The 25,140-nt window shown below is 39.1% G+C and overlaps 2 protein-coding genes across 3 annotated transcripts in view; both read left to right on the top strand.

Annotated features, from left to right (window-relative positions):
* The first annotated feature begins 1,857 nt into the window (after positions 1-1,857).
* pdzk1ip1 (PDZK1 interacting protein 1) lies at positions 1,858-12,878 on the top strand. The gene is made up of 4 exons (XM_048253354.1): positions 1,858-2,057; positions 2,487-2,601; positions 3,072-3,134; positions 12,525-12,878. Exons 1-4 carry the CDS (start codon positions 1,991-1,993, stop codon positions 12,589-12,591), a joined length of 312 nt encoding a protein of 103 aa, XP_048109311.1. The 5' UTR covers positions 1,858-1,990; the 3' UTR covers positions 12,592-12,878.
* A 2,955-nt stretch (positions 12,879-15,833) lies between these two features.
* stil (STIL centriolar assembly protein) overlaps positions 15,834-25,140 on the top strand; it is a 45,087-nt gene continuing 35,780 nt past the window's right edge. For both annotated transcript variants that reach the window (XM_048253673.1, XM_048253672.1), the window contains exons 1-3: positions 15,834-16,056; positions 24,030-24,112; positions 24,225-24,305. In XM_048253673.1, the coding sequence (XP_048109630.1) occupies positions 24,030-24,112; positions 24,225-24,305 (164 nt within the window). In that variant the 5' untranslated portion in view covers positions 15,834-16,056. The remainder of the gene's footprint in view (positions 16,057-24,029; positions 24,113-24,224; positions 24,306-25,140) is intronic.

Here is a 25,140-nt window from a genome sequence, read left to right as displayed (position 1 = left end):
TTGATTAAACCAAACCAAAAACCATTACAAAGTCAAGCTTAAATACAACAACATGATACATGTTCTTACATCTCAACTTCCAGGTAACTTAGACCGAAGGAAGGAGTGTTGCAACCATAACTTGGTAAATAAAGGAACCTACTGTATGTTATGTTCGATCATACTTGTAGCCTATATAGTACATTAACTTTACAACTTTACATGTTTTAATAAAATTGTATGTCCTTGGCCTCATAATAGGGCTGATTGTTGGTTGATTGAGGGCTGATTGATGGTTGTAACAACAGTTGAGCATAAGGTAGTTTCATATTCATTCAGACCCATTTTACATGTACATCCATATTCTTCTCAATATTTCACATGCATTTAGATAGACCTTTGTCTAAAACTAAACATTTTAAAGCAACACAATGTAAGAATTTGTACTTATCTCTTATTGTCAATTTATCCTTTGTCATTTTGGCAATAATTTCTCAATGTGCAGGGTTCTATGAAAGTATGTTGGACAGGACATGTTGAAAAGTGATGAAAAGGGTTGGTATACATGGTGCAGTACCAGGCAATGACAGTCTCTATATTATAAGTTAAAGCATACCATTAAAATGTAAAGGTAAAAACAACATTGTTTTGCTTTAAAGGTGCGATTTTTAGGATTGTTACCGAACGTTCTGTAGGCCAAAATCAAAACACTGGTGAACGTTCTCAAGACTACCAGAAGCGAGCCTCTTCTGGGTTGCCAGATGTAATGAAGACTGAGCTAGTTGACCTGCAGCTGCTTTAACATTTCTCCAACCATGTCCCAGCTACACATTACGGAAACAGTGAAAACAAAAAATACCTCTCTAACCAACGTAACATATTTAGCTGAAGTTAGCGATGCAGATGAAGTTTAGCCTAGGCTGTTGTGGAGAAATATGGCCAGCTCTGCGTCAGACTTGATATTCTTCGTTTGACCAAGACGTCACCATCTCAGGAAGCTCCTCCGATGTCCACTTAATTTGTTTCTTGTTTTAATTTTGGAAATTAAAATTTGCCTGCCTCTTGTGGGCGTTCATGACTACTGACAGCTGTTGACAGTTGGCCTTTACTAATTTGGCAACCCAAATAGGACGACGCGCTAGCCCATTATTAATACGCTATTCTAGAATTAATCGTTCAAAACATAAACGAAAATTCCAAGAAATTCCGCCCCGTAACTCTTTTTTTTTTCATGGGTTTTACAGGGTTTTACGGGTTACAGTAATGTTGTCAAATAAGCCATTACTTCAATTCATCGTGTTTCCTTACTCTCTGACAACATATGGTGATCATTTTTGGAATGGTTACAGTTTATTTTCCATTATTTCCTACATACTGGACCTTTAAAGCCGACGCCAATGCTTTGAAGGTGCTACATTTGAAGTCAGACTAAACAGCAATGTTTTTTTTTATTAAAGCAGACTCCTATCTACTATGTTGTAAAAGACGCTCAAACAATAGAATTCTTTGACACTTGCATGACAAGTTTGAAACCAGCATCAGACAGTTATTTTGTGTCAAATGTCAAATGTCTGGACATCTTTATTCTTTACTACCACATATTTGCTTGAATTGACTCAAGGAAAAGGGTAATATGATGAATGTGATTAATTGCTGCCTCAAAAATAAATAGTTATTGAAGAGGAAATTGTTGCACTTTTATCATAGAAGTCTGTGAAAGTGTAAGCATGAGCATGTATAAGGAAATGTCTAATTTAAAAAACCTAGTATTGGAACAAAATGTCTTACAAATAATCCATGGTCTGTCCTAAAGATTTCCTGTTTAGTAAATCATTCACAGGCATGGCACTCTCTCTGTGCTTTATGGACAGATTTTCAGATGAGTAACTATAATATATGAGAAGTGAGGGCAAAATTAGGCTACACACTCTGAGAAAGTTCAAAGACATAATTTACATATAATCTTAAACAACTGCTGGAAAATATTGCTTCTGATCCAGCTTTAATCACAATGAGGAAGGTATTTCTTTTATTTTCCTGGTTCCTGGTAATGTCGGGTGTGGTTTCAGCTCAAACAGGTAAGTGTGCTTTCCTGTAATAAAGTCTTTATCATTTCATTGTCTGCTGACACTCAAAATATGACAATATGTTCCCTTAGATAGGAATTTTCATCAGGTTAAATTAAAATATAGTGTTCCAATTATGTGTTTTTCATGAGCGTATGAAATACTGCCTAACTTGTTTTATTAATATAGTGTTTACTATACTGATGTGATATAGTGTTCTGAGGTATATGGGGAATACCTCCTGGAATCTTTGATTAGCTACATGAATTTCCAAAAAAAAGTAACACACATTTCCAAACACAAAGATAACATGATTAAACATTTTCATATTATTCTCCATATTGGCTTGAAATTGGTGCTGCATTTACATCACCAACATTTTGGAAAAAGCATGGATGCATACAATTCTCTTAGAACGTGTATGTGTCATCTCATTTTCAGAGACGACACAGAGAGCGCTGCCTAACTGGCTGACTGGGATTGTTGCTGGTGTGGTTTTCCTCTTTCTGGTCTTTGTTGCTTTTCTTGTTAACAAAGCCTGGTGCAGTGAGAGCAGGTATGATGATTCTTCAACAGTTTGCTTATAGAACTAGTATTCAATCAAGCTGTCATTGGTCGGAAAAAAGCAATCTCCTCAGAGCACAGAACCAAACATTAGGTTTCCTCAACGATGGCGCTGTGAACAAGGCAGCAGAAAAGGGGGAGCTCGGGTACAACTGGCTAATCAGCAGGGACTGAAAACAGCATGATTTTCATTTCCGTTAGTTATTATTTCTTTTCAAAATATCGACATTTCTGTATTATAATACTGATTTTTGGTTTTCATGAGCTGTAAGCCGTAATCATCAAGATTAAAACAAAAAATGGCTTGGAATATTTCACTTTATATCTTTTCCACAATATTCAAATTTTTTGAGACACACCTGTATGTGCATATGTGCAAATGTGCAATTTGAGTTGTAATGTTTTGAATTCTGATATGCCATGTCAATCATTGTTCAGTCTTTGTTTTGGATCATTTTCTAGGCTGGAAAGTAAGGTGGATGCTGGAACATCAAATGAGTATGGAATGACTAATGGATCCACTTGGTAAGATCACGATCTATGATCTAAAATATTCATGTCCACCATTGAAATAGCAATAACACAGAAGCTTGTAATGCTTAATTGTCTAGTTATAATCAAAGCAGTATGTTAATGAAGAACGCTTTTTCTTAATGAAGAGAGGTTTTCAGCTAGGCCTACACAATCAGTTAAAGTAAATACTGTCACTACCGAGGAGGGCATTGGCTTCCTAACTTGAATTTGATTAAAAAAAACAACAAAAAAAAACATTGGTAACACTGTTCAGGGATTAGAAACGGTAACTCAAAATATTAGAATAAAAAGGTTATATTTTGGATGAACGTAACCGAAAACGGGAACAAAACCAATTTAACTTATTCCAGAGTGAAAACACTATTTTAAATTTTAGATAACCAGTTAATAAGTAGCCTAAGGGATAATGTATAGAACGCCGGTCATTATGGGGAAAATAAGTCCCAACAGGGTCTTGTTTCGCCCTGAAGGGACTTATTTTCCCATAATGACCGGCGTTCTATACATTATCCCGCTTATTATACGGCTACTTGCCAAAGCGAAAAAATAAACTCCACAATATGTCTCTTTACACTTAATTGTTACCGTTTCCTCGTGGCTTTTGCTGAGAAACAAATAGTTCGCAACACATGCTGAACTTGATTTAAACATTCTTTAGAACACAGCTGATCAACCGTCTGCTTTCACTTTTGAACGAAGTTCCAATGCAAGAAGTGCCCGGAATACTTGCAGAGTGATATGATCAGCAGCACAAAACCCGTTGCCATTGACAGCGGTAATTATATGTTTGCAGCGGTAATTTTTTTATATTTTACCGTAGAACGTTGGGAAATCCCATTCAAGTCAATGGAGCGTTCTACTAGCATTGTGAAGAGCCGTATAATAAGTAAGGGATAATGTATAGAACGCCGGTCATTACTGGGAAAATAAGTCCCGACAGGGCGAACCGGACCCTGACGCGCAGCGGAGGGGTCTTGTTCCACCCTGAAGGGACTTATTTTCACAGTAATGACCGGCGTTCTATACATTATCCCGCTTATTACACGGCTACTTGCCAAAACAAAATAATAAACTCCCCACGATATGACTTTAGCCTACATAGCCTAGCCTATTTGTTACCATTCATTGTGGCATTTGCTGAGAAACAAATAGTTCAACACACGCTAAATTTGAATCAAACATTCTTTAGAACACAGCTGATCAACCGTCTGCTTTCACTTTTGAATGAAGTTCCAGTCCTTGCGTAGTGATATGAAAGACATATCAGAAGCACAAAACCCGCTGCCATTGACGGCAGTAATTATATGTTTGCAGCGGTAATTACATGAATATGTTTTACTGCAGAACTTTGGGAAATCCCATTCAAGCCAATGGAGCGTTCTACTTGTCTTGTGAAGAGCCGTGTAATAAACATATTTATCGTTCCGATTAACTTTCTTTGAATATTATTCAAAAGTCCATAGGCTTGGAAAGTCACTTGCCCACACAGTGTTCCCCAGACCCCTTATAGGATGAATTTAGTCAGATTTTATGAATCTGTGTCTCTCCTGTAAAATAGACTACGCCTACTGTAACCAACACTGTCTAACTGCCTTTTCCAAGTATTTAGCCTAAATTATTGAAACATTGTGTGAAATAACATGGGGTACCAGAGACACTAGGAAAATATCTAGGCCTAGAGGCAGGCAGTTGGTAGCACCACATGTTAGGCTACAGGGCTTAAAGCAAGGACATTTTCCTGAGGTTTTGAACATTTTTGAAGATCTAATATTAGCTAAATGCCTACTATCAAATCTCGCTGAAAAAAAAAATTGAAAAAATTAGCTAAAAAGATTAGCTAAAACTTTCAACTGTTCTACACAACAAATGGCTAACTAACAACAAATTCTATCAACAGCATTAACTAGCCCACCAGAAGCATCCCGTTAGGCTAAACGAATGAGTTGCTAGAGGAACGCTGGGGTTTGTAGTCTTTTTGGGAAGAACATGGATGCCACCAGGGCAGCAGTTGTCTCGTTGGTGTTGGACATTGGTCTAGAACATGAGAACACATCCCTCATTCTCCCTTACTTTTTTTAGTAACTCAATTCCGCCTATTTCAATTTCAACAGTGTTGTCGCGTTTATCTCGAGCCACGAGGGGCATTAGCAGGAGACTAGTCATTGTTATTGTTTTGTGCTACATGTAGCCTCTAGCTAAACGGCTGGAAAACAAATTATTACATTGTATTGCACGCACAGCAAGACCGTGCAATGCATGAATTGGTGACCGGATTGAAGCAGCAATGTAATCTAGTGTGTAAGAGCATTGCATCGACATTAAAATGACCAACACAGTACAAATGCAAAGAAAATACAGTACATGTCATCTCATCTCAACTATGGGCGCAGCCATGTTTGTCGTAAGGTCGTACCTCCACCTCGGGGTACCCTATAGGGGTACCCTCAAGTACTCCGAGGTAAAGGGGATGTGCCTCGTGAAATGCTGCGAGAAAGCTGGGTAATTTACACTTTCCAACTCAGGCGACGGATTTACAAGTCTAATGGAAAGGGTCATTATGCAGTTGCACCATCTAGGCTTAAGCCTTCCTCTTGCTAAGATCAGGCCTATTCAGAAACAGGTGTAAGGTCAAAATTTAAGCACTTCTCACAGACTTTTCTAGAGTGCAAACTACACTGCTAACATTCTCATGCTTGTTTATTAACTCGTTTTAGTTAGACACTTGACTATCCCAGCCAGGCAATAATTTATAGTGGCTTTGTCGGTATCATTCTGCCATAGCCTAACTTAGGTAGCCTACATGTTTCCATTGTGGTTTTATCTGTGGTCATATTGCGTTTCCTTTGTTTATTGTAAATCATAAATCAGGTTTCTAGGCTAAGTATACTTGCATATACAAGGAATTTGGTCTCTGCATTTATCCCATCCGTGAATTAGTGAACACACAGAGCACACAGTGAGGTGAAGCACATACTAAAGGGGCTATCACATTGTACACGGTATATGCGCTGCGCTCGCCGCTAGGTTGCTCTTGGTTGAGGTAACGTCCCAAAGATTTTTGTTGTGCTTGCCGCTGGGCTCAGTGCAATATACCAACGACTTATAGTGCACCGCGGTCAAAGTTCAATCAGGTTGCGCGCAAAAGCGGCAAAATGCTGTGCTGAGCGCAGTGGCAGACCAGTTCTTGCGCACAAGCCATTGACTATAATGCATTTCATAGCGCATGCTGCGTGTAATATGACAGGCCCTTAGCCCAGAGCTGTGAGCTGCCTAGCTACAGCGGCGCTCGGGGAACATTGAGGGGTTAGGTGCCTTGCTCAAGGGCACTTCAGCCGTTCCCACTGGTCTGGAATCAAACCGGCAACCCTTCGGTTCCAAGCCCGAAGCCCTAACCAGTAGGCTACGACTGCCCCAATTATTCCATAATAAGTTGATTCCAAAAAGGCACGAATATATGTTAACTTTATTTATTATCGAGTGTGCAACTTCTAAGCATTAACAGCATCTCACATTCGCCTCCAGTCACTTTTACCGCTGTTTCCTGCGAAGAGGGGCGTGGTCGCCTTAACAGATGGCAAAGAATCTTTGCAACAGGCATTGTTATAGGCATTCACATGAACGCGCATCGCTAAGACAGGGCATATTTAAGCCTAGGCATACGTTCAGTTGGTGCAACCAACATAAGTTCAATTCTTAAAGGAGAAGTTCGGTGTGATATTGACCTAAAGTGTGTTGAAACATGATACCGAGTGTGAACTTTTGTCTCATAGATTTTGTCTCATCTCGGCTTGTCCCCTGCACTCCGAAATCTGGCGCTAGTTAGCCGATGCTACCAACAGGTTTTCAAAGGGGGTGCCTCGGGCATCGGCCTAGCCATGCAAATAAATCACTGTTTTACATCATTTACGAGGCTCAAAGTAGCTCCACACTTCATTGGTAGACTTCCGAGGGCCCTGACATTTAAAACGAGACATTGAGAAAGCACTGGTAGTTTATTTACAAGACGATTTACACAGACAGTCATAGGTGCCAACTCTCACGCATTGGCCGTGAGACACACGCATTTGATTAGTTTCACACACTCACACGCCACAACCCCGATTTCTCACGCTGAAGTGTCAACCCGGTCGGTCAGATGCCTGAAAAATTAGTTTAGCCTATCTATAGATCTACCTGTTGAGCCACGGTTATGCTTTCAGAGACGGTGAGAGGGTTCAAGAGCACCCCCTGTCTGTGGAATTTTCTAAATTTTCTCTAATTTGCGATGCTACTTCAGAAGCCATCCCAGGCGCATTCCCCCTGCATTTCCCCGGCTTCAGGTATGCTTTGAGTATTACTGAGTATTTTTCACGCTGAAGTGTCAACCTGGTAGGTCAAATACCTGGCAGATGAGGTTCAACTAAACTAAACCTATACATATGATCGGGTGAACGTGCGGAATCTATTAGCGCCAAGTTGCTGTGATAAATGGTTCGCGAGAAAATTAACATTGAACCGACGTGCAATTTAGGCTAATCATATTTGCATTTTGCACACAGTGCACACCCATTACTCTCACACACAACACGTGGCAAATCCAATATCACAATAAACAGCAAACCGTACCGAATACGAGGATATAAAGCATGCCTCTGTGCAATAAGTGGTTCTTAATCCGGTTTTGAAATTGCAACACATTTCTACATAGCCTCATTGGGGCGAAATTATAATGTATTCTAACTATTTGTCAGTAGGCCTACATTCATTTTTGTAAATTGCTCAGCCATAGATTATCCCACTATCATGGTTCTTATATTGTCAGGTTCCAGCCAATCCCATTACAGATAAATGAATATATTTATATTGGCATGCTTCCTAGTGACATTAATGCAAAAATATGAAGAAAATCAAATAACGAGATACAAATATTGATATAAAGCCTGACATAAGCCATATGCAAACATTCACATCATGCAGATATGGGTACATCCTGAAAAAGGAATAGCATGTAGGCTATAGGCTATGGCCATTACAATGACCAATATATTATCTTAAATAAACTAGCTGAATAACACAGGTGACCACTTCTGCATAATTTCATGGAGTGCTGAAATGTACACACATTTTTGAACATTTCTAAACTGTGAAATGTAGCATATGTTTTTGTGGTTGTGAACTTATTGCAATATCACCATAACTATTCCACCTGGGTGTGCACGGTTATAATTCTGAAGTGCAAAATAGCTTAGGCTACAGCACAAATATTTCCATAAAAATAAGCAAGTCTGACCTCTGAATTTATTTTGAAAGTGCACCTGATTGATGCATTTAAAAGTTAAAATAAACATTTCTTAAATTCTTACAAAACACCCACCCACTTTTTAAAATTGTTAGTTTGGACCCCCCCACTTTTGCCGTGCGAAATACCAGTGCTGTTTTCAGCATTTGTTTAGTGCTTCATTGTCATTTTCATTGGATTCTCCCATTTTAATAAATCGGCTCATAAACTTTTTTTTTTTTTTGTTACCGCGATTCTCCGTTCCTCTTCTGTCACACACACAGTGACAAGCGTAAATCCCCGCAGTGTTGAAGAGATCAGTCATCCCCTCACTTTTGATAAGGTAAAAATCCTTATAGGTGCATGGAAATAAATAATAACCTATAGGTTTACGGCTAGGCTATGTAAAACTCCCCATTAACAGCATCCGTCACTAACCACAGCTAAGACTGCACCATCTCTATTCACTCTGTTGGATATCTGAAGCCAGTTTGTCTACTTAGATACTGTAAATCCTCAAATTATGGCCGGGGTCTTAAGACAAAGTACAGGCCTTTAGGGGCAGGATTGTATTCAGACAGCCCTTTATTTCTTATCGCGAGTTTTATTTTGAGACATGAGTTTCTTGGAGGCGCATACTGGTAGGCCTTCAAAAGCATGACATTTTCGGTTTAGTTTGATATTTAATTTACTTTTGGACTGTTTGATTATATTGTTAAATGTTGGGACTGATGGGCACTGAACTCTGGGGAGGTATTTGATGATCACTATTACGTTCCATGTAGTTGAAAGAGTGTCGGGATTTCAAACAAACCATCCACTTTCATGCGTTCATTGAACGTTTGCTGTGCTGTAATGGAAACCTTATTGCGTAGCCAAGTAGCCTATTGAGTTATTTTTAAATTATGCATGATTTACTTTTTATTAATTTCGTAGGCTGGCTTTATTTTGTTATATAGAAGTATCTAAATAACCTGTTAAAATGTACCAGAATTCAGGAAATTGCATCTAGTCCAAAAAAATGGATGCATACAGAAAATACTCAATATTGTTAATACACAGTATGCTCATTTATGATGGTTGAGACATTTTCAAACATATTTTTAGTTTTTACTTTAAAATGTTACTTTTAATGCTATAATGTTTATTCAGTGTTGTTCTTTGGATAAAAACATCTGCCAAGCATCTTTGACCATAACATAATAAGAATATAATTTGCACAAATTTAATAAATCAACCAACATAAATGAAAAGAGTATTACAGTCAAAATCAGATCAGGCAAAAAGTCCACCAGAAAACATGCAGAAATGAAACTCAGCAACACAAGGTTACAAGAGTTCAGGTGGCAGGCTGTAGACATTATAGGCAAAGGCAAAACACACCTTTCAATATGCCCAACCAAACACTTTAGGAAAATACCTAAAGACATACCCAGAACATAAACACAATGAGCACAACTAGTATAGGCCTACTAGTGAAAAATAGTCATTGCAAAGGAATCAAAAATAGTGTGCAATTATGTAAGCTATTTTACTGAACACTGAAAGAGTGAAAAACAAGATGATTGTAGATAATTGAGAAAAAGATAAATGGGTAAAATCAGGGCCGTCGGAAGGCAATCCTATATAAATACTAAATAGAAATATGTCGCTACTGTGTGCCACTTTCAACTGTGCTACCTTCGCATGAAACCCCTGGCTGCGGCGTTAGGGTTATCACACATTCTGGTTTTCCCGGGATTGTTCTCTTTTTTTAATGTCTGTCCCGGAAAATTGATAATCTTTCCAGGGACACCAAATGTCCCGTTTTTTGGTGCAAAGGCACTTCTATTTTTTTGAAGTATTCCCTAGTTTCACTTTCAATAAAACCTACGTTCCGCTCCTGCAATCCTACTGTTTTTCTTAAGTTATCTTGATTGTATCCTGCTGTCGGAGGCAGGTATGCGCTTATTTGATTGGTTGTAATGCAAACCTGCGAAACGAAAGTTTACCTTATCAGCATCACAGCAAGCATGTCCAAGAGAGTGAGTGCGGGTAGGCAACAGATTGGAGAGGGTATAGCCTAGTAAAAAAAAAAATTATTTTGTTTTTTTTCGATTTGGTTGGATAAAATGGGGCGCGAGACGGAGGAGGATATAGGCCTACAATCAAAGTCATGGCCAGCAGCGAAAAAAAATACACAGTAGGCCTACACAACGCCGACAGGGTGAAAATGGGTAGGCTAGGAGTGGGTAGGCTAACAACTTAATATTATGCATAGTATTGTTAATGTTTTATAGCCTGATATCTTAAAGGGATATCGGTCTGAAGCTCTTTTCTTTTTCTTTGTGTCTTCCGTCAAGGGTTTTCGCTGCTTTTTCGCCGTACACACGTTTGCAACAATCTCTAGCATTTCGTTAGCCTGCCTCTGTGCTGTAAACTGATCCTGCTTCGGTCGGTGGGTAGGATACACCGAACTTGCAAGTGGGATATTCTTCCTACAGGCAGTAGGGGCGGGCGAGAGAGCCTTCACTCGCCCCGTAATGAGTCATTTAACCATATACCGACTTATGAAGATGATTAATTAACAGGAAAACGTTGCCTGGTGTCCCTTTAAAAGAGCTGGTGAAAGGGCATTATAAGAACCGTTAGTAAATTATTATTTAAAACCAGTAATAGGCCTAGTATAATTAAGGCATTTAACATTAATCAAATTTTTTTTGGGGGGGGGGTGTCGCCAATGAATGTCCCGGATTTTCACAAATTAAATGTGGCAACCCTATGCGGCGTGCAGATCGGGGCTGGTCTCAATGTATGGGTGAGCTCAACGTTGCTACTTTCCAGCGCTACTGGACCGCATGGAAAAATAAAGAAATTTTGCGGGACAATTGCGACCGGGCCTCACGGAAAAACGGTAGCCTACAATTAAGCAATTAGGCTTTCTAGTAACATAAACATATTATTATACAGAAATCGGACTACCTGAATATGATGCCACCTGTTAGGTGTGCATTTAAACGTGACATTAGGAACACACTTTGCGTGTAGGCCCATGATAGGACCATCTTATTGCGGGGAAACAAGCTCATTGCTCCCCTGATTCAGTGACATGGTGAGATTCAGATTTTAGGCTACCTTATTACATTGTCCACCTCTGCTACGTTACACTGCTAGCAACCTGGCGATTCAGGCTGAAGATCAGCACCCTCATCATATGCGGGAGAAAATGAGAAAACTCATTCATCACTGTTATTTAAAGAAGCCCTATGCAGGTCTGGTTATTCCTTTGCTGTTTTTGGGTTTTCGCTGGATTTGGGCTCGCATTTTTCACAACATAGCTCCCCCTGCAGCTTCGGTACCAAGTGACTGCTATGCTAAACCCCCACTAGCTGGCAAGCTAGCCATCAAGAAACCAAACTTAACACATACAGGGCTCACAATAAAACGGTCGAGCAAACACATTGTTCAAGAGACTATCAAACCACATTACAAAAACGAAGTTCACCCAAAGGTAGGCTACTTACAATTTCAACAGCAACAAAGCCAAGTCAGCGTCCGTTTTGCAGTCTTCTTAGAAACTACAATCTGACTACATTTTCGAGGCGCGATTGGATACTTCCGCTGAGTCACATCCGGATTTACCCGGTCCGGGATCAGAAAGTTGCATATTCGGTTTTTCCGCGTTGAAGCGATAGAGGGAGAGACGAAGCACCCACCAAACAACCCAGAAATGTTGTAAAACCATCAGAACGACTCTCAACCTGCATAATTAAGGTCATTTTTGCTAAAATTGTTGCATAGGGCTTCTTTAATATCACTGAAAGTTTGGCTGGTAGTTTGGCGCCCTGGGCAATTGCCCAGATTGCCCATGCCTTCCGCCGGCCCTGGGTAAAATGTTGAAAAGACATGAATGAAGAAAGAAGGGTCAAGGGGGAAGTTTATTTCTTTAATCTAATTCAATGAACATAACATCAACCCAATTTTCAGTTTCTCCTTTTGAAGAATTGAAAGTCATTCTTCATCAGATTTAAACAGTAGCCTAACTATAGCTGACATATGGGCAGAAGTGATTCTCTATGGATAAACAAATATGTTTCATGTATTTGTGTCTGGATATCTATTAAATATCTTCTGTTGTCTTACAGGAGTGCTGAGAATGCATGTATGAACAATGCAAGTGATGGCACTGAAGACAAAGTCACAGTCATGTGACATGATCCATCTCTGAGTACCTCCATCTGTGTCATTTCTTTAATCTCACTGAAGCATAATAACTTAGGCTGTAGGCTAACTGTTACTTTAAGTTTTTAAACTAATATTTAAAAAGAAATGTTGCTAATGTCATGCTGTTTAACATGATGATGTATAAAATGGTGCATATCACTTGTAATTGACCTTTTACCAAGATAATACTTTTGGCTGTGGAGACAGTGGAAGTGATGTGAGCCGACTACTACAAAAGAATGTCCTTTAATAAATGACATGGAGGTGTTTCTTAAGTTTAAGAGTGCTATACTTTGATAATGCTATGCTTTGAGAAATTGGGGGGGGGGGGAATCAGGACATCTGCGAGTTTATACACCAAATGTGAAACGAATATGATTAAACTTAGGAGTGGTAGAGGTAAGACCAGTGAAATAGCCATTCTATCGGTTGCCAGATAGTGGCGCTATGCCAGACATGGATTTTGGGCATGTGAATAATAATAATTATTATAATAATAATCTTTATTTATAGAGCACTTTTCTAAACAAAGTTACAAAGTGCTTTACATATAAGAATAAACAGAACAAAAATGAAATATCTACAAACAATACAAATAAGAGCATATCAACAGATTAAGGATTTTTTTTTTGGTTTTGTTTTTTATTAACAAAAAACTACAGGAGTTAGACAGTATACAAGGCAAAAATAAAACTTAAATAAACTCTTTAAAGGCTTTGCGGTACAAGACAGTTTTAAGGAGAGATTTAAAAGATGTCACAAAATCAACTAACCTAGGCAGTGCATTCCAGAGCTTAACACAGAAAAAAATCTGTCCCCTTTAGGAGCAAGCCGGGACTCAGGAATAGTTAATAAACCTTTGCCTGCAGACCTTAATGTGTGTGTAGAACTATAGGGCACTAGAATATCAGAAATGTAACCAGGGGAAAGGCCATGAGGAGCTTTAAATGTGATGAGTAACATTCTAAAATCAACTTTCCAGCATATTGCTAATGTATATAATACAGAAGCTACAATGTCGGCACAGGATATATGTTATATGAAATTATGGTATTTAAAAAAAATCCTAAAATTAATGGGCTTCTATGCGTAGATGGGCCCTCCCGCCTCCATTGATGTTTCTACTTCCAGGAATTCGCCTGCCCCCTTGGGTTCAGGCCAGATCTTATGATTCTTCCAGGCAGGATCCTGACACTAATACAACTTTAAAAGGTCAACATCACAATTTGTGTTTTCTGATAGGGAGTGTAAAACCAGGTCAGTTTTGTATTCCAAAGTCCATGTAATTTTGAAACTGGTCATATGTCTTGGAAATCGGTATTTCGATTGTGTTTGCACAGTTATACTGACTGGAAGCGAGACGTCCAATGAAACACCAGTTTGGGTCGTGGCTGAATTCCAGAGGGAGGCAGTGTGGTTAATCCTGTGGCAAACATCAGGAGGTCCTGGAGGGAGACTCCTATTTGGTTATCTGAAAGAAGTATAGATTTTGGTTTTAAAATCATACACTGTCTGGCCAACAAAAAAAGGTCACCACCTGGATTTAACTAAGCAAATAGGTAAGAGCCTCCCTGTTGGGGCAGTGCTATGATCTAGGGTTGCTGTAGTTGGTCAGGTCTAGGTTCAGCAACGTTATGTGCCTAAAGAATGAGGTCAGCTGACAACTGTGCCGGTTATTCCATCAATGTTTTTTTTCTTCCCTGATGGCACAGGCCAAGATGACAATGGATTCATCGGGCTCAAATTGTGAATGATTGGTTCAGGAAGCATGAGACATCATTTTCACACATGTATTGGCCAAAACTGTCCAGACCTTAACCCCATTGAGAATCTTTGGGATGTGCTGGAGAAGACTTTGCGCAATGGTCCGAATCTCCCGTCCCGTCATCAATACAAGATCTTGGCAAAAAATGAATGCAACGCTGGACAGAAATAAATGTCATATAGAATGTGTGACCTTTTTTTTTGGTCATTTCAATGCAACTGCAAACAATATGAGCTGTCAAGATGAGATCAATTATTCCTATTAAAACAAACCTCCTGTATGGTTTCTTCCAGTTGCTTGAGCTGCCCTTTTCACTGAGCTGAACCTCAGAAGATTTTCTCCAATGTTGCAGATGTTAGCTGTCCTTTTCACCCCCCTTTAAATATACACAACTTATTGTTTTCACAGTCACACAATTCAACAGTAGCCTATGTCAGGCCAGAGCCCGTTTACGGAGAGCCGGATCACTCCCTATTAACTCCATTGTACCTGCAATCTATTGTAGTTCCGCTAGGGGCGATCAGGAATAAGTGCAAAAACAATGGGGGTCTATGGAGCTAGACGGCTAAATGTGTCTCTTTCACCTGGTTGTCGTTGAAAAATCGAAGATTTGATTGTGGTTTCTGCAAGCTCAATATGGATTATAGGTCAAAAGTTGAATGAACGAGTACTTACGTCCTTTCTTACAGGTTGGGTCGTTGTTGCCCACAACACACTAGCTTTCTGCTAATGAATGACGTCATTGACGCATTTGAAAGGCTTTTTAGATCAAATAAGTGACTCAAAAAATATAATACTCAGCGGTCTGTATTTTCTCTGCCCCCTCTTTCGCATGCAACATTCAAATTTCTGGGCAAAAAATTATATCCGGAGAAAAGTGGATTTGAGAGGGAACAGCTCCATAGACCTCCATTCATTCTGCACTTATTCGTGAGCGCCCTCATGTGGAACCAGAAAAGGAACTGCAACCAGTTCAGAAACCGGAAGTTTCCCGAGAGTGGCGGTTCTCCCCTTATTAGACATTCTCTGGTCAGGCCTATGTGATTCAAGTTAGTATGGCCTGGTACCTACAAAGGTGGATTTGGTATAAATATCTATATCTATATATATATTCTTAAAGTAGCCTACATGTTATAAGGTTTCCATTTCACCCCCCTTTTAAATATGCACAACTTGTTTTTATCAACCACACAATTTCAATTCAACACTAGGCAATGCAGTAGGCTACAAATATAGCATTTTATGGTGTATTTTTGATTTAAATTACTTATTTAATTATTTTCAAACTTTACTTTACCTTTGGTAAAGAACAAGGAACGTTTACAAGGAATAATTGTCCTCTTTATGAATTGAAAAACTAATATATATGCTTTGACTTTTATTTTGAAGTATTAGCGAATGGCGGCCATCATTTTTTCGTTGCTGTCGCTAGTTTCACGCTGCTAAGATGACGACAATGTGGGAGTCTACTTTAATTGGTCAATATTTTTACCCCGCCATTAGAACCTGAAAACAGCGCCACAAATGAATTTATATTCGCTTTTTGTGGCGGTGAGGAAGAAACAAATCTTTCAAATTTCCTCTACTGGCTGAATGGTTTTGCTGAATGTGGAAGAGGGACATATTTTGATGTTACAATTCTGTGTCTAACATTAGACGAAGTGGTTACATTAGCCGAAGGAGAAGAGGTTGGTACAACTTTTAAAAGGAACATCAATGTTATCGCTAGAAGCTAACGTAACTGTAACGTTAACGTTAGACATGAAGAACACTGGGTCAGCATTTACTGTGCATTTACAGCGTTACTGTTAAATGATAACACCAACAACCATTGTATCACTCATTTTAGTGTTGCAATAACGGTATCGTTACATTTAAGAAAGATTATTTTGGTAAAGTTAGAAAGAAATTGGCAGATTCGCGGTTTGCGGCTCAGTAGGTGAAATGTGTTACAGACAGCTCTATCTAACCGTATTAAGGTAGACAACTAGGTTGTAGTTTGTTTTCATCCAAACGAGCCGTCTACAGACACTGATAAATAACATGTGTTTTTGGGCATTCTGCTTTCAGCGGGCGTCTAGGGACCGTTTACAAAGTGCAATACACATCTAGGGTCTCCCTATGCTCACACTACAGCTGATATTTTGGTATAATATGCTATATTTATTTATTATGATTTATCATTGGGAATAATTTTCAATAGCTTCACTCTTATTCACTCCAGGGCCACAAAAATCACTCCACACATCCAAAATCTAATTTTTGCTCATACTACACCAATTACTATAGGGAAATCTTCCTTGGCCTAATTTCAATACATTTTTACTGGGAGAAAATGTCAATAACTTAACTTGTTTTGAGTCTACTGCTGCCAAAATCACTCCACACATTTAGGGTCTCCCTATGTACATACCGTATTTTCTGGACTATAAGTCGCTCCTGAGTATAAGTCGCATCAGTCAAAAAATGTGTCATGAACAGGGAAAAATAAATTAAAAAAAATATATATATGTCACACCGGACTATGAGTCGCATTTATTTAGAAATGTATTTCACAAAACCCAAAACAGACAGAGACCATGTAACTGGAGACATAGAGGCCAAAAAGATTAATGTTAATGAAGACGAAGGAGTGAAGGCAGCCAAGAGGAGGGCCGGAAGGTAATTGTAAAGCAAGCCTGTTCATTGTGCCCCACCAGTCATGTCTCTATTCCCCACTAGTGGGGCCCGCCCCACACTTTGACAACACTGATCTAGCCTTTACAACTGACTCTCAACTGTACTGGGAATACTGAAAGGATGTTTTCTCTCCATATAATACCTTGTAGGAAAAAATTTGACTCTCATTAGGGCTGGGATAAACGATTATTTTTTTAAACGATTAATCTAGCGATTATTTTTTCGATGCATCGATTAATCTAACGATTCATTTTTTTCAGTCCGATTCAATTATCGATTATCTCCCCATTAATTCACTAATAGCAACTTATACATGTTTATTTACACATCTGAATGAAAAAAACATGAATTCTTTAACATTGCAATATATGTTTATTGCTCTTAAGATTCCAAAATGAAAGACTATACAAGTGCAAAGTAATGCATTCTTAGTCAGAGGTAGCATTCAATAAAGTTCAGTAGTGTAGGCCTGTGTCTAATTGAGTGGCTGTCATTTTAAGACGTTCGTGTGGGAATCCTTGCAATTAACATTAACACAGTTAAAAGGCTGCTGATGTGTGGATGCAATTCATAATGTAGTTAGTTCAAATAACGGTTCATACTTCTCCTTTGGACAAGCACTTTTGAGTCTTGGAAAACACTTTTCCATTTACATTGGGATTTTGCAAACATTCAGAGTCAATAAAATGAGCCCTGCAACGAATAAGCAGCTGCAAGTAAGCATGCTAAACTTGACACCCAAACAGTATTCTAACGTTAGCTTTGAGATACTGCTTGATTGCATACTGTAACTTAACTTAGTTTAGTCTCCTCAATGTACTATGTTGTGATAAGACCTTAGCAGAGTTTACTTTAACTTTAATTCAGCAGTTTTAATGCTGCAAATTTGCGCAGCATGGTCACGATGCTAAGCGGATGCTAAGCGGATTTAATAGCAATTTAGCCCACTGTGTTCTATGCAGTGCTTCTATGTGGCAACAACAATCCTTCAACAATCTTGAATATTTTGTTAAATGCACATGCAGAGGAGGAGCAGCGGCTCGCTACTTCACGAGAGAGCGGGCGGGCGAGGAAAGGCAGTGTGAGTAAAAGTGCAGCTCAATGAAATTATTTTATCTTATCTTTAATTTAAATAGTATGCCTACAACATAGAACATCAATGTGTGGTGGCCGGTTTTGATTTCGTGGTGCCCAGCCACAGATTAGTCAACATATGGAAAACACTGAAGGTGTAAAATTAAAAATATTTAGCAGCACACTTGACGAATCGACGCTCATATTTTGTGTCGACGTATTTTTTGCGTCGACGTCATCGATTACGTCGACGCGTTGTCCCAGCCCTATGTCTCATCAATGCTACTTGAACAGATGTAGCCTCACAAAATCCCAAATACCTGTAGCTACACAAAATTAGGCGTGCGTGTGACAACATGGACCCACTAGCGATCATGTGACGTTTCAGTGTTTCCCCTACAATGTATTCATCAGCGGCGCAGCGCCACTCCTGGAATTCAAGCGCCACTGCAAAAAAAGTTGGCTAATTAAAAAAAAAAAAACGCAAGTGAACTTCAGGAACAGCTGCCGTTCGTGTATGTTCGTGTAAATGAACTAAAACAAACAATAAAGGACTTAATCACACACAAACTACTATTTTACTGATTATAAAAATAATAATTATGTAGGAGGTTTAGAAGTTTAGAACCCAGAATTGACCTGCACACTACAAAAGTGCACCAAATTCAACACAAATGACTCAATACACTTGGAGGAGGTCTGAGTCCTTTCTTTTCCAGATATTTTAGGATTTCACCGTGGTATCATTTCAGTATCGAGTATCGAGATATTTATGGCAGGTATTGTATCGAAGTCATAATTTTGGTATCGTGACAACACTAGTAGAAGCAATAAACAACGTTATTTAAAACAACGAACGAAGCGGATCCTTGCTGTCCATGAAAACAGCAGAGACTGGCTAATCTAATCCAAAAATGGAAATAACAGGTCATTGAATTGACACGTGAAATTAGACTGTTGTAGGCCTATAGTAGCAAATATGGTGATGACACAGCTTTTAAAACATTTATTTCACACTCGCTGGAGAACGGGCTGTTACGCAAACAAATGAATTGGGGTGGTCTCCGTTTAGAGGGAGAGCAGATGGCTAACAAACGTTCAGAAAAAGTCCTTGGCAAATTTGAGGATTTTTGTTTTACTGTAAAGGCGACTGTGCTCTTTCCCATCATTCAAATTCCAGCCATGCAGAAAAATGGAAGAGTATGCATGTTTGAGGACTGCTGAAGAGTGCTATGGAGATTGCATTATTTGCAAAAAATTTAGACAAGATATCCTTTATAGTGCAACAAAAAGAAACATTCTCCAGTGCATCATTACTGCATATGATGCTGAAAGGGAAGTGGACCTAGGACAAATCCTCAGCTATGAACTGATTAATGTCCCTGTACTGTAGCTATTGCAGATAGCAATTGTTATTTGTGAAGTGGAAATAAGTCTATCCTCACTCAAGTACTGTCTAGCAATGTGGAATGTCCAGTAGTGATCACTGCAAAAACTGCTCATTCAACACTGGTAATAGATGCTCAAGATCTAGTTACGTCTTTAGGACACCCATCTGACTGCAGCACATTTAAGAAGTATGCAAGAAAGTTTGTAAGAAACTTTTGTATTGTTATTTAATATTTGTTATGTGGTAGCAAATGATGTTAACTATCAAAGAAATAGACCTAATGTAGAAATGCACACAGATATTGCAACAGATAATGGTGTAGGCCTATCTGATTAAGACCTGAGTGGTTGAAACATACTTATTAAATTACACTGGGAGCAAAGAAGACTATCTTCACTTTTTTTCCCTTTGCAACTGTCAAAGAAATCCCATGAACACGGGAAGGCCTAGGGTAGTCTGGCTTTAAGATTAGGCTCTTCTGCATAGCATTAAGTGATTTGCGTGCAGTAATTTGAACACTGACCTTGATCTAGCCTACTTTAGCTATTTAATGGTAATTAATTGCCAAAACACCACACAATATAAATGAGCAATAACAAACAATAAAGGACTTAATCACACACAAACTACTATTTTAATGACTACAAAAAAATAATTAAGTACGAAGTTTAGAAGTTTAAAACCCAGAATTGACCAAAAGTGCACCAAATTCAACACAAATGACTCAATACACTTGCAGGAGGCCTGCATCCTTTCTTTTCCAGATATTTTAGGATTTGGATATCGTTTCAGTATCGAGTATCAAGATATTTATGGCAGGTATTGTATCGAAGTCATAATTTTGGTATCGTGACAACACTATGCCAGTTTTCTAGATGTCGAGGATCGGAGGCACTACCCCCAACAAGTGATGCAGCTCAATGGCATATTAGAAGAGCACATTATCAAGCTCTAGTGTGGAGGCAAGCACACATACCAAATCCAGTGTTACTAGAAGTAAAATGTTTTTTACTTGTCGGTTGTTGCTAACGGTAGATGCAGTTCTGCATTGGGCTTATTCCCGCTATCTAAATTCTTATGTACTGTAGGATATATTCTGAGTTGACGGTTATCTGTGCAACTTGTTATTGTGATGAAATGCATTAAACACCACGGGCCCTATCATGACATTCTAAAGTGCATCGTCACTCATCAAAAAGTCTATTCAAATTTAGTAGGATGTCCAGTTCACATTGGGAGGGGTTTCGTTATCTAAGTGGAGCGCATGGCGCAACAAGGTGTTCCTAGGTTTTTTAATCAGCCATATGGGTGTGTTTGGGGCGTCATTTCAAACCAATGAGAATGACATCTGTCATTCCCTTTAACGGCGCAAAGTGCGATATGTCAAATAAATGCATTTGGCATTCAACGGCGCATTTGAAGGAGGCTGCTTGCGAGACCGTATGGAATAGTCATTCTTAAACCATGCTTTACTAAAACCTAGCATAGCCTTCACGCATTTGCACTCGTCTATTATTTGAACTCATTGGCAAAGTGAAACTAACTTCACCAAGGAGTCAGTCAACGACAAGACGGTTATATGCAGTTACTTTCACTATTGACTGACAATGGGTTACCACTGAAAACGTAGGCTGGAAAAAGCAACACTTACCAATATTGCTTAAATGACTGAATAAAACAACATTTATCCTGCAGAGGAGTTGCTTATATCTCGTGACAGTGCGTCTTCAGCTGTGCTCCATACGTGTCTCTCGCCTCTCCCCTAATCACTTTTAACCGTCATTACCAATTTGCAAATGATGGTGAATAACTACTCATCATGAGATGTACAGTATTTCGTAATATCTTTATTCTAATTATGTTTCCCATTGTAATCGTGCAATTTGGAATGCTTTGCATGGGCGTCGGCTGGTGTGCGTTCATGAATGATAGAAAGGATGGTGCGTGCACCTGCCAATATGACTGTTGACATCGCTCTTAAAATAGTATATGAACAACTTCGCCATTGACTTCTGACCAGGTTTTAGGTGGTGTATGATAGCGATTTTTAGACAACGCGCCAGGCCCCTCCCTAGGTTGTTAATTGCCACACCCCTGGGCGCGATGTTTAAAAAATAAACGTGCAAAATACCGAATTCAACTTTGCACGGTTGAAATACGAACTTTACGCCATGCGCAGGTACCCAAAATACAGTCCCACATGAGTGACTCACTATGTTGGCAATAAAAATATGGTTGTGTTTTGATTAGAATTTCCGAGTTTATTACATGTTAACTGTGATCATGTTCCCATTAAATATGTTAAAATATAAACTATAGTATCGGTTCTTTAATGCTCAAACATGTATTTAGAGAACACTTTTATTTGGTTTTAGTGATTTACTTTTGAAATCAACCCAATTTAGGGAAAAATAAGCAAAACAAATCGCTATGTCATGTTAAAATGCTGATAATGCAGCTTAGAACTCCAGAATTGAGCTTGGTAAACAAAATATTCAGAATCAGCACCCTCAAATTAGGTAAGAAAGGTGGTTTACCAACTTTTCCTCAAATTTGCCGTCAGAAGTTTTCTTCTGTGAAGCTGCTCTAGTTCACCAAAAGCTATGCTAACCCATTCGCACAATAAATAATTTCTTAAAGGTTCTACAACATTTCTCCATGTGGGATAGTGTCAAGCAGTGAAGTGATGGCCTATTGCAGGTAGGCAATGTTCAGGCAGAAGACCGGCACTGCTTTCTCTGTGGTATTTCTGTCCCTCTGAAGACTGCGTTAAAATGGTGTTTTTAGCAATCAATTTTTTTTTCCTGTGGAGAAACCCCCGGACCCCCGCTCACATCAGCCGCACCCCCTCAGATAATACTTCCAACGTCCCTGTCGTGACCTCTTGAGCTAAACCATTAATGAAAGCAAAACAAACATATACAAACAGCCAGATGCCTCTTCATAAAATAACTGTCACCTTCATAAACAATGACAAGTTTTATCGTCAAACTGCGTGTCGTTTGGAGCAGCGGATCGGTAGGCTATATTAAAAGCAGAAGATTTTCAGTTTGCTTCGGGATTTAGGCCTAATTCACTTTTGGATTGAAGAGGATGAAATTTTCATGCACAGCCTTCCAGGTGCTGGTGAGGTGCAGTCATCAATTGATAGACAGGAGAGTGAAGGATCACCGCACACACGGTGGGATTTCTTTGCTGATTTTATTTAGTGTATGTCTAAATAAAAGACATACATAACACAATAAACATTATTTAGTCTAAATAAAATCAGCAAAGAAATCCCACCAGTGTGCGGTGATCCTTCACTCTCCTGTCTTTCACTTTTGGATTGTTTGATTATAGTGCTAAATGTTAGGACTACAGTACGTCTCCTGCGACAGTCCTATCAGCCATCGAAATGAAAGCTCATCGGTGGGGTATACTACGAAGCACGTTAGACATATCTAGGCTATGTAGACATATCGAGGCTTCACAAAGCCTTGACTCAGGGGTATACGTTAAGTGATGCTACAATAGCAGTTATGTGATATATTTGTCAAACTAGGCTTTCAGCTCAGATCTGTGCGCGTTCTCTGTGTTGGGATGACATTGGCCAATCGTGAAACGTGGAGACGCACAAGACCGCCTATTTAAAAAACAATTACTTCCGCATTTATGAGCGATAGTGTAATCTACACTGCTATCATTTTTAGTGTCTAGCCTATAACATCAAATAAATCGATTGTCATCAGATGTTGTATGGTATGCACGTCCATAGTGGCATATTTGCACGCATAACACTATTAAAGCGCATTCGAAATACAAAATGTTTGTAGAGGCGGAGCACCTGTAAGATATATGACAGAATCCTACACGTGAGAGAACTTCGTTTTTCAAGACAATTTATTGGTCAGTGGGCGGTAGATTACACGATTTGAGCTATAACTTTGCACATAACCTCCTCCTGACCAGGTTTAGTTGCAAGCATAAGATACCATGGTGATATAGCGACGCTAAAACAGATCCACTTTCGTGTCACAGCATACCCTGGCTATGAGAGCAACATACCTCGCTAACCCATTAATCAAGATTCGTAGTATACCCCGCAGGGGGTAATATTGTGGAAACAACTGAAAAAACGTTGGGTGGGCTAAAAAGATGGTCCATACTGTAGTATAGTGGCATGCATAGACTCAAAGCGGCAAAAGCCGACATTCCTAACCCTGCTCACAAGTGCCACCTGGTGGTTGTTTGGGTCATTGCAGCTTCACTGGGGAAATATAAATAAAAGATGCGTGATTCACGCGTGAGGTCATACCCACTGTATATCGGTTATCGTTTTTTGAAAAACTCATATAGAAATCTGTGTGTGTGGGGGATCTCAAGGAATACAGCTCCCATATACATCTCCCAAGTGATAATTGACTTGTCACAGGACAGCAAAACAATATATCTGAATGGAGTAGTATTATAGCTAGTCATTCTGTTGTTGGTTGTCCTTAAACTTGTAAAGAAATCTAAAGCTTTTCTCACCTGCAGATGAGTGTGGAAGTGAATTTGCAAGGGATGCCTTCCCACATTCTTGATGGTGTCCAGAAACAAGAGACCATTCAGATTGACAGGTTGGTAAACTATTTGAGTAATAGTAAAAACGGTCACAAATGCTTGTCTTTAATGTAAATTCTGTTTCCTATAAGCAATACATAAGCAATACTGTTAACCATGCTCTTCTAGGTCCTTTTCCAAATTCAAAGTGGGTCCTTGGGATCCTACTCCTCTTGGAGAGGCTGTGAATCTCCACCTTTCATATTACAGGTGTGTGCTTTCCGTTTGTTTGTGTAAGTTCCCAAGACAGAAAAAAAGTCACCCAGAGACACACTCCGCTAGAAATAAATGGTGGCAGTCAAAGTGACCGGCAGAGGTTTTGTTTTCAGGACATTTTGATGATATGCTGCTAAAATATCCTATTATCGCTTCTTAATTAGTCAAGTTGAGGAAAACTGGAGGCAGGCTATGTAGCTTAAAGAATTAAATAATCAAGCCGTATAGAATGCAACATGTTTATTAGCATAACTTTCAAATAGACGGGAAAAAACATGACCGTCCGATTCGCATCAATTATATGTGAGTAGGCCTAGGACTTATTAATAAGGTGCCTGAATTGTTTTTACTAAAGTCATGGTTTAATAAACCTTCCCCACATAAAATAAATCTGAATAAACCAATTGTTTTTACTCAAACAAACTTAATTATACACTCTCTGTATGTCTCGTATTTGGCTGGTAACATTTAAATTGCCCACTGCGATGCTGCGGATTAAATGATTCCTTGTCAAAAGTGGAAGTTCAGTGTAAATTGACCCATAGTCCTGTTGTTCAAGCTCATCACATGCAGCCCATCGGAAAAAGAATGAGACAATTTGGGACAACATAGGCCAAGTTATGGACTAGCAGCTTAAAGCAGACCCATGGGGCAGTGGGGAGTTACTTTCAGTTTCCGTTTTGATGCCCCATTGGGTCTGCTTTAAGCTGCCTGTCCATAACTTGGACAACTTCTTTAGCAACTTCTTTTAATCTTTAGCAGTGGTAAAAACCTTGAAGGAGCTAGCTTGTTTTGCATATCTGGACACAGCAAGTTTAATTGACTCTAC

The sequence above is a fragment of the Alosa alosa genome, chromosome 9 (assembly GCF_017589495.1).
Source record: "Alosa alosa isolate M-15738 ecotype Scorff River chromosome 9, AALO_Geno_1.1, whole genome shotgun sequence".
NCBI classification, from domain to species: Eukaryota; Metazoa; Chordata; class Actinopteri; order Clupeiformes; family Clupeidae; genus Alosa; species Alosa alosa.
This window is presented reverse-complemented; position numbering and strand designations above follow the sequence as displayed.

Coding starts and splice junctions, on each gene's coding strand:
- pdzk1ip1 (XM_048253354.1), top strand. CDS start 1,991: ATGAGGAAGGTATTTCTTTTATTTTCCTGGTTCCTGGTAATGTCGGGT. Junction 2,602..3,071: donor GCCTGGTGCAGTGAGAGCAG/GTATGATGATTC, acceptor ATCATTTTCTAG/GCTGGAAAGTAAGGTGGATG. Junction 3,135..12,524: donor ATGACTAATGGATCCACTTG/GTAAGATCACGA, acceptor GTTGTCTTACAG/GAGTGCTGAGAATGCATGTA.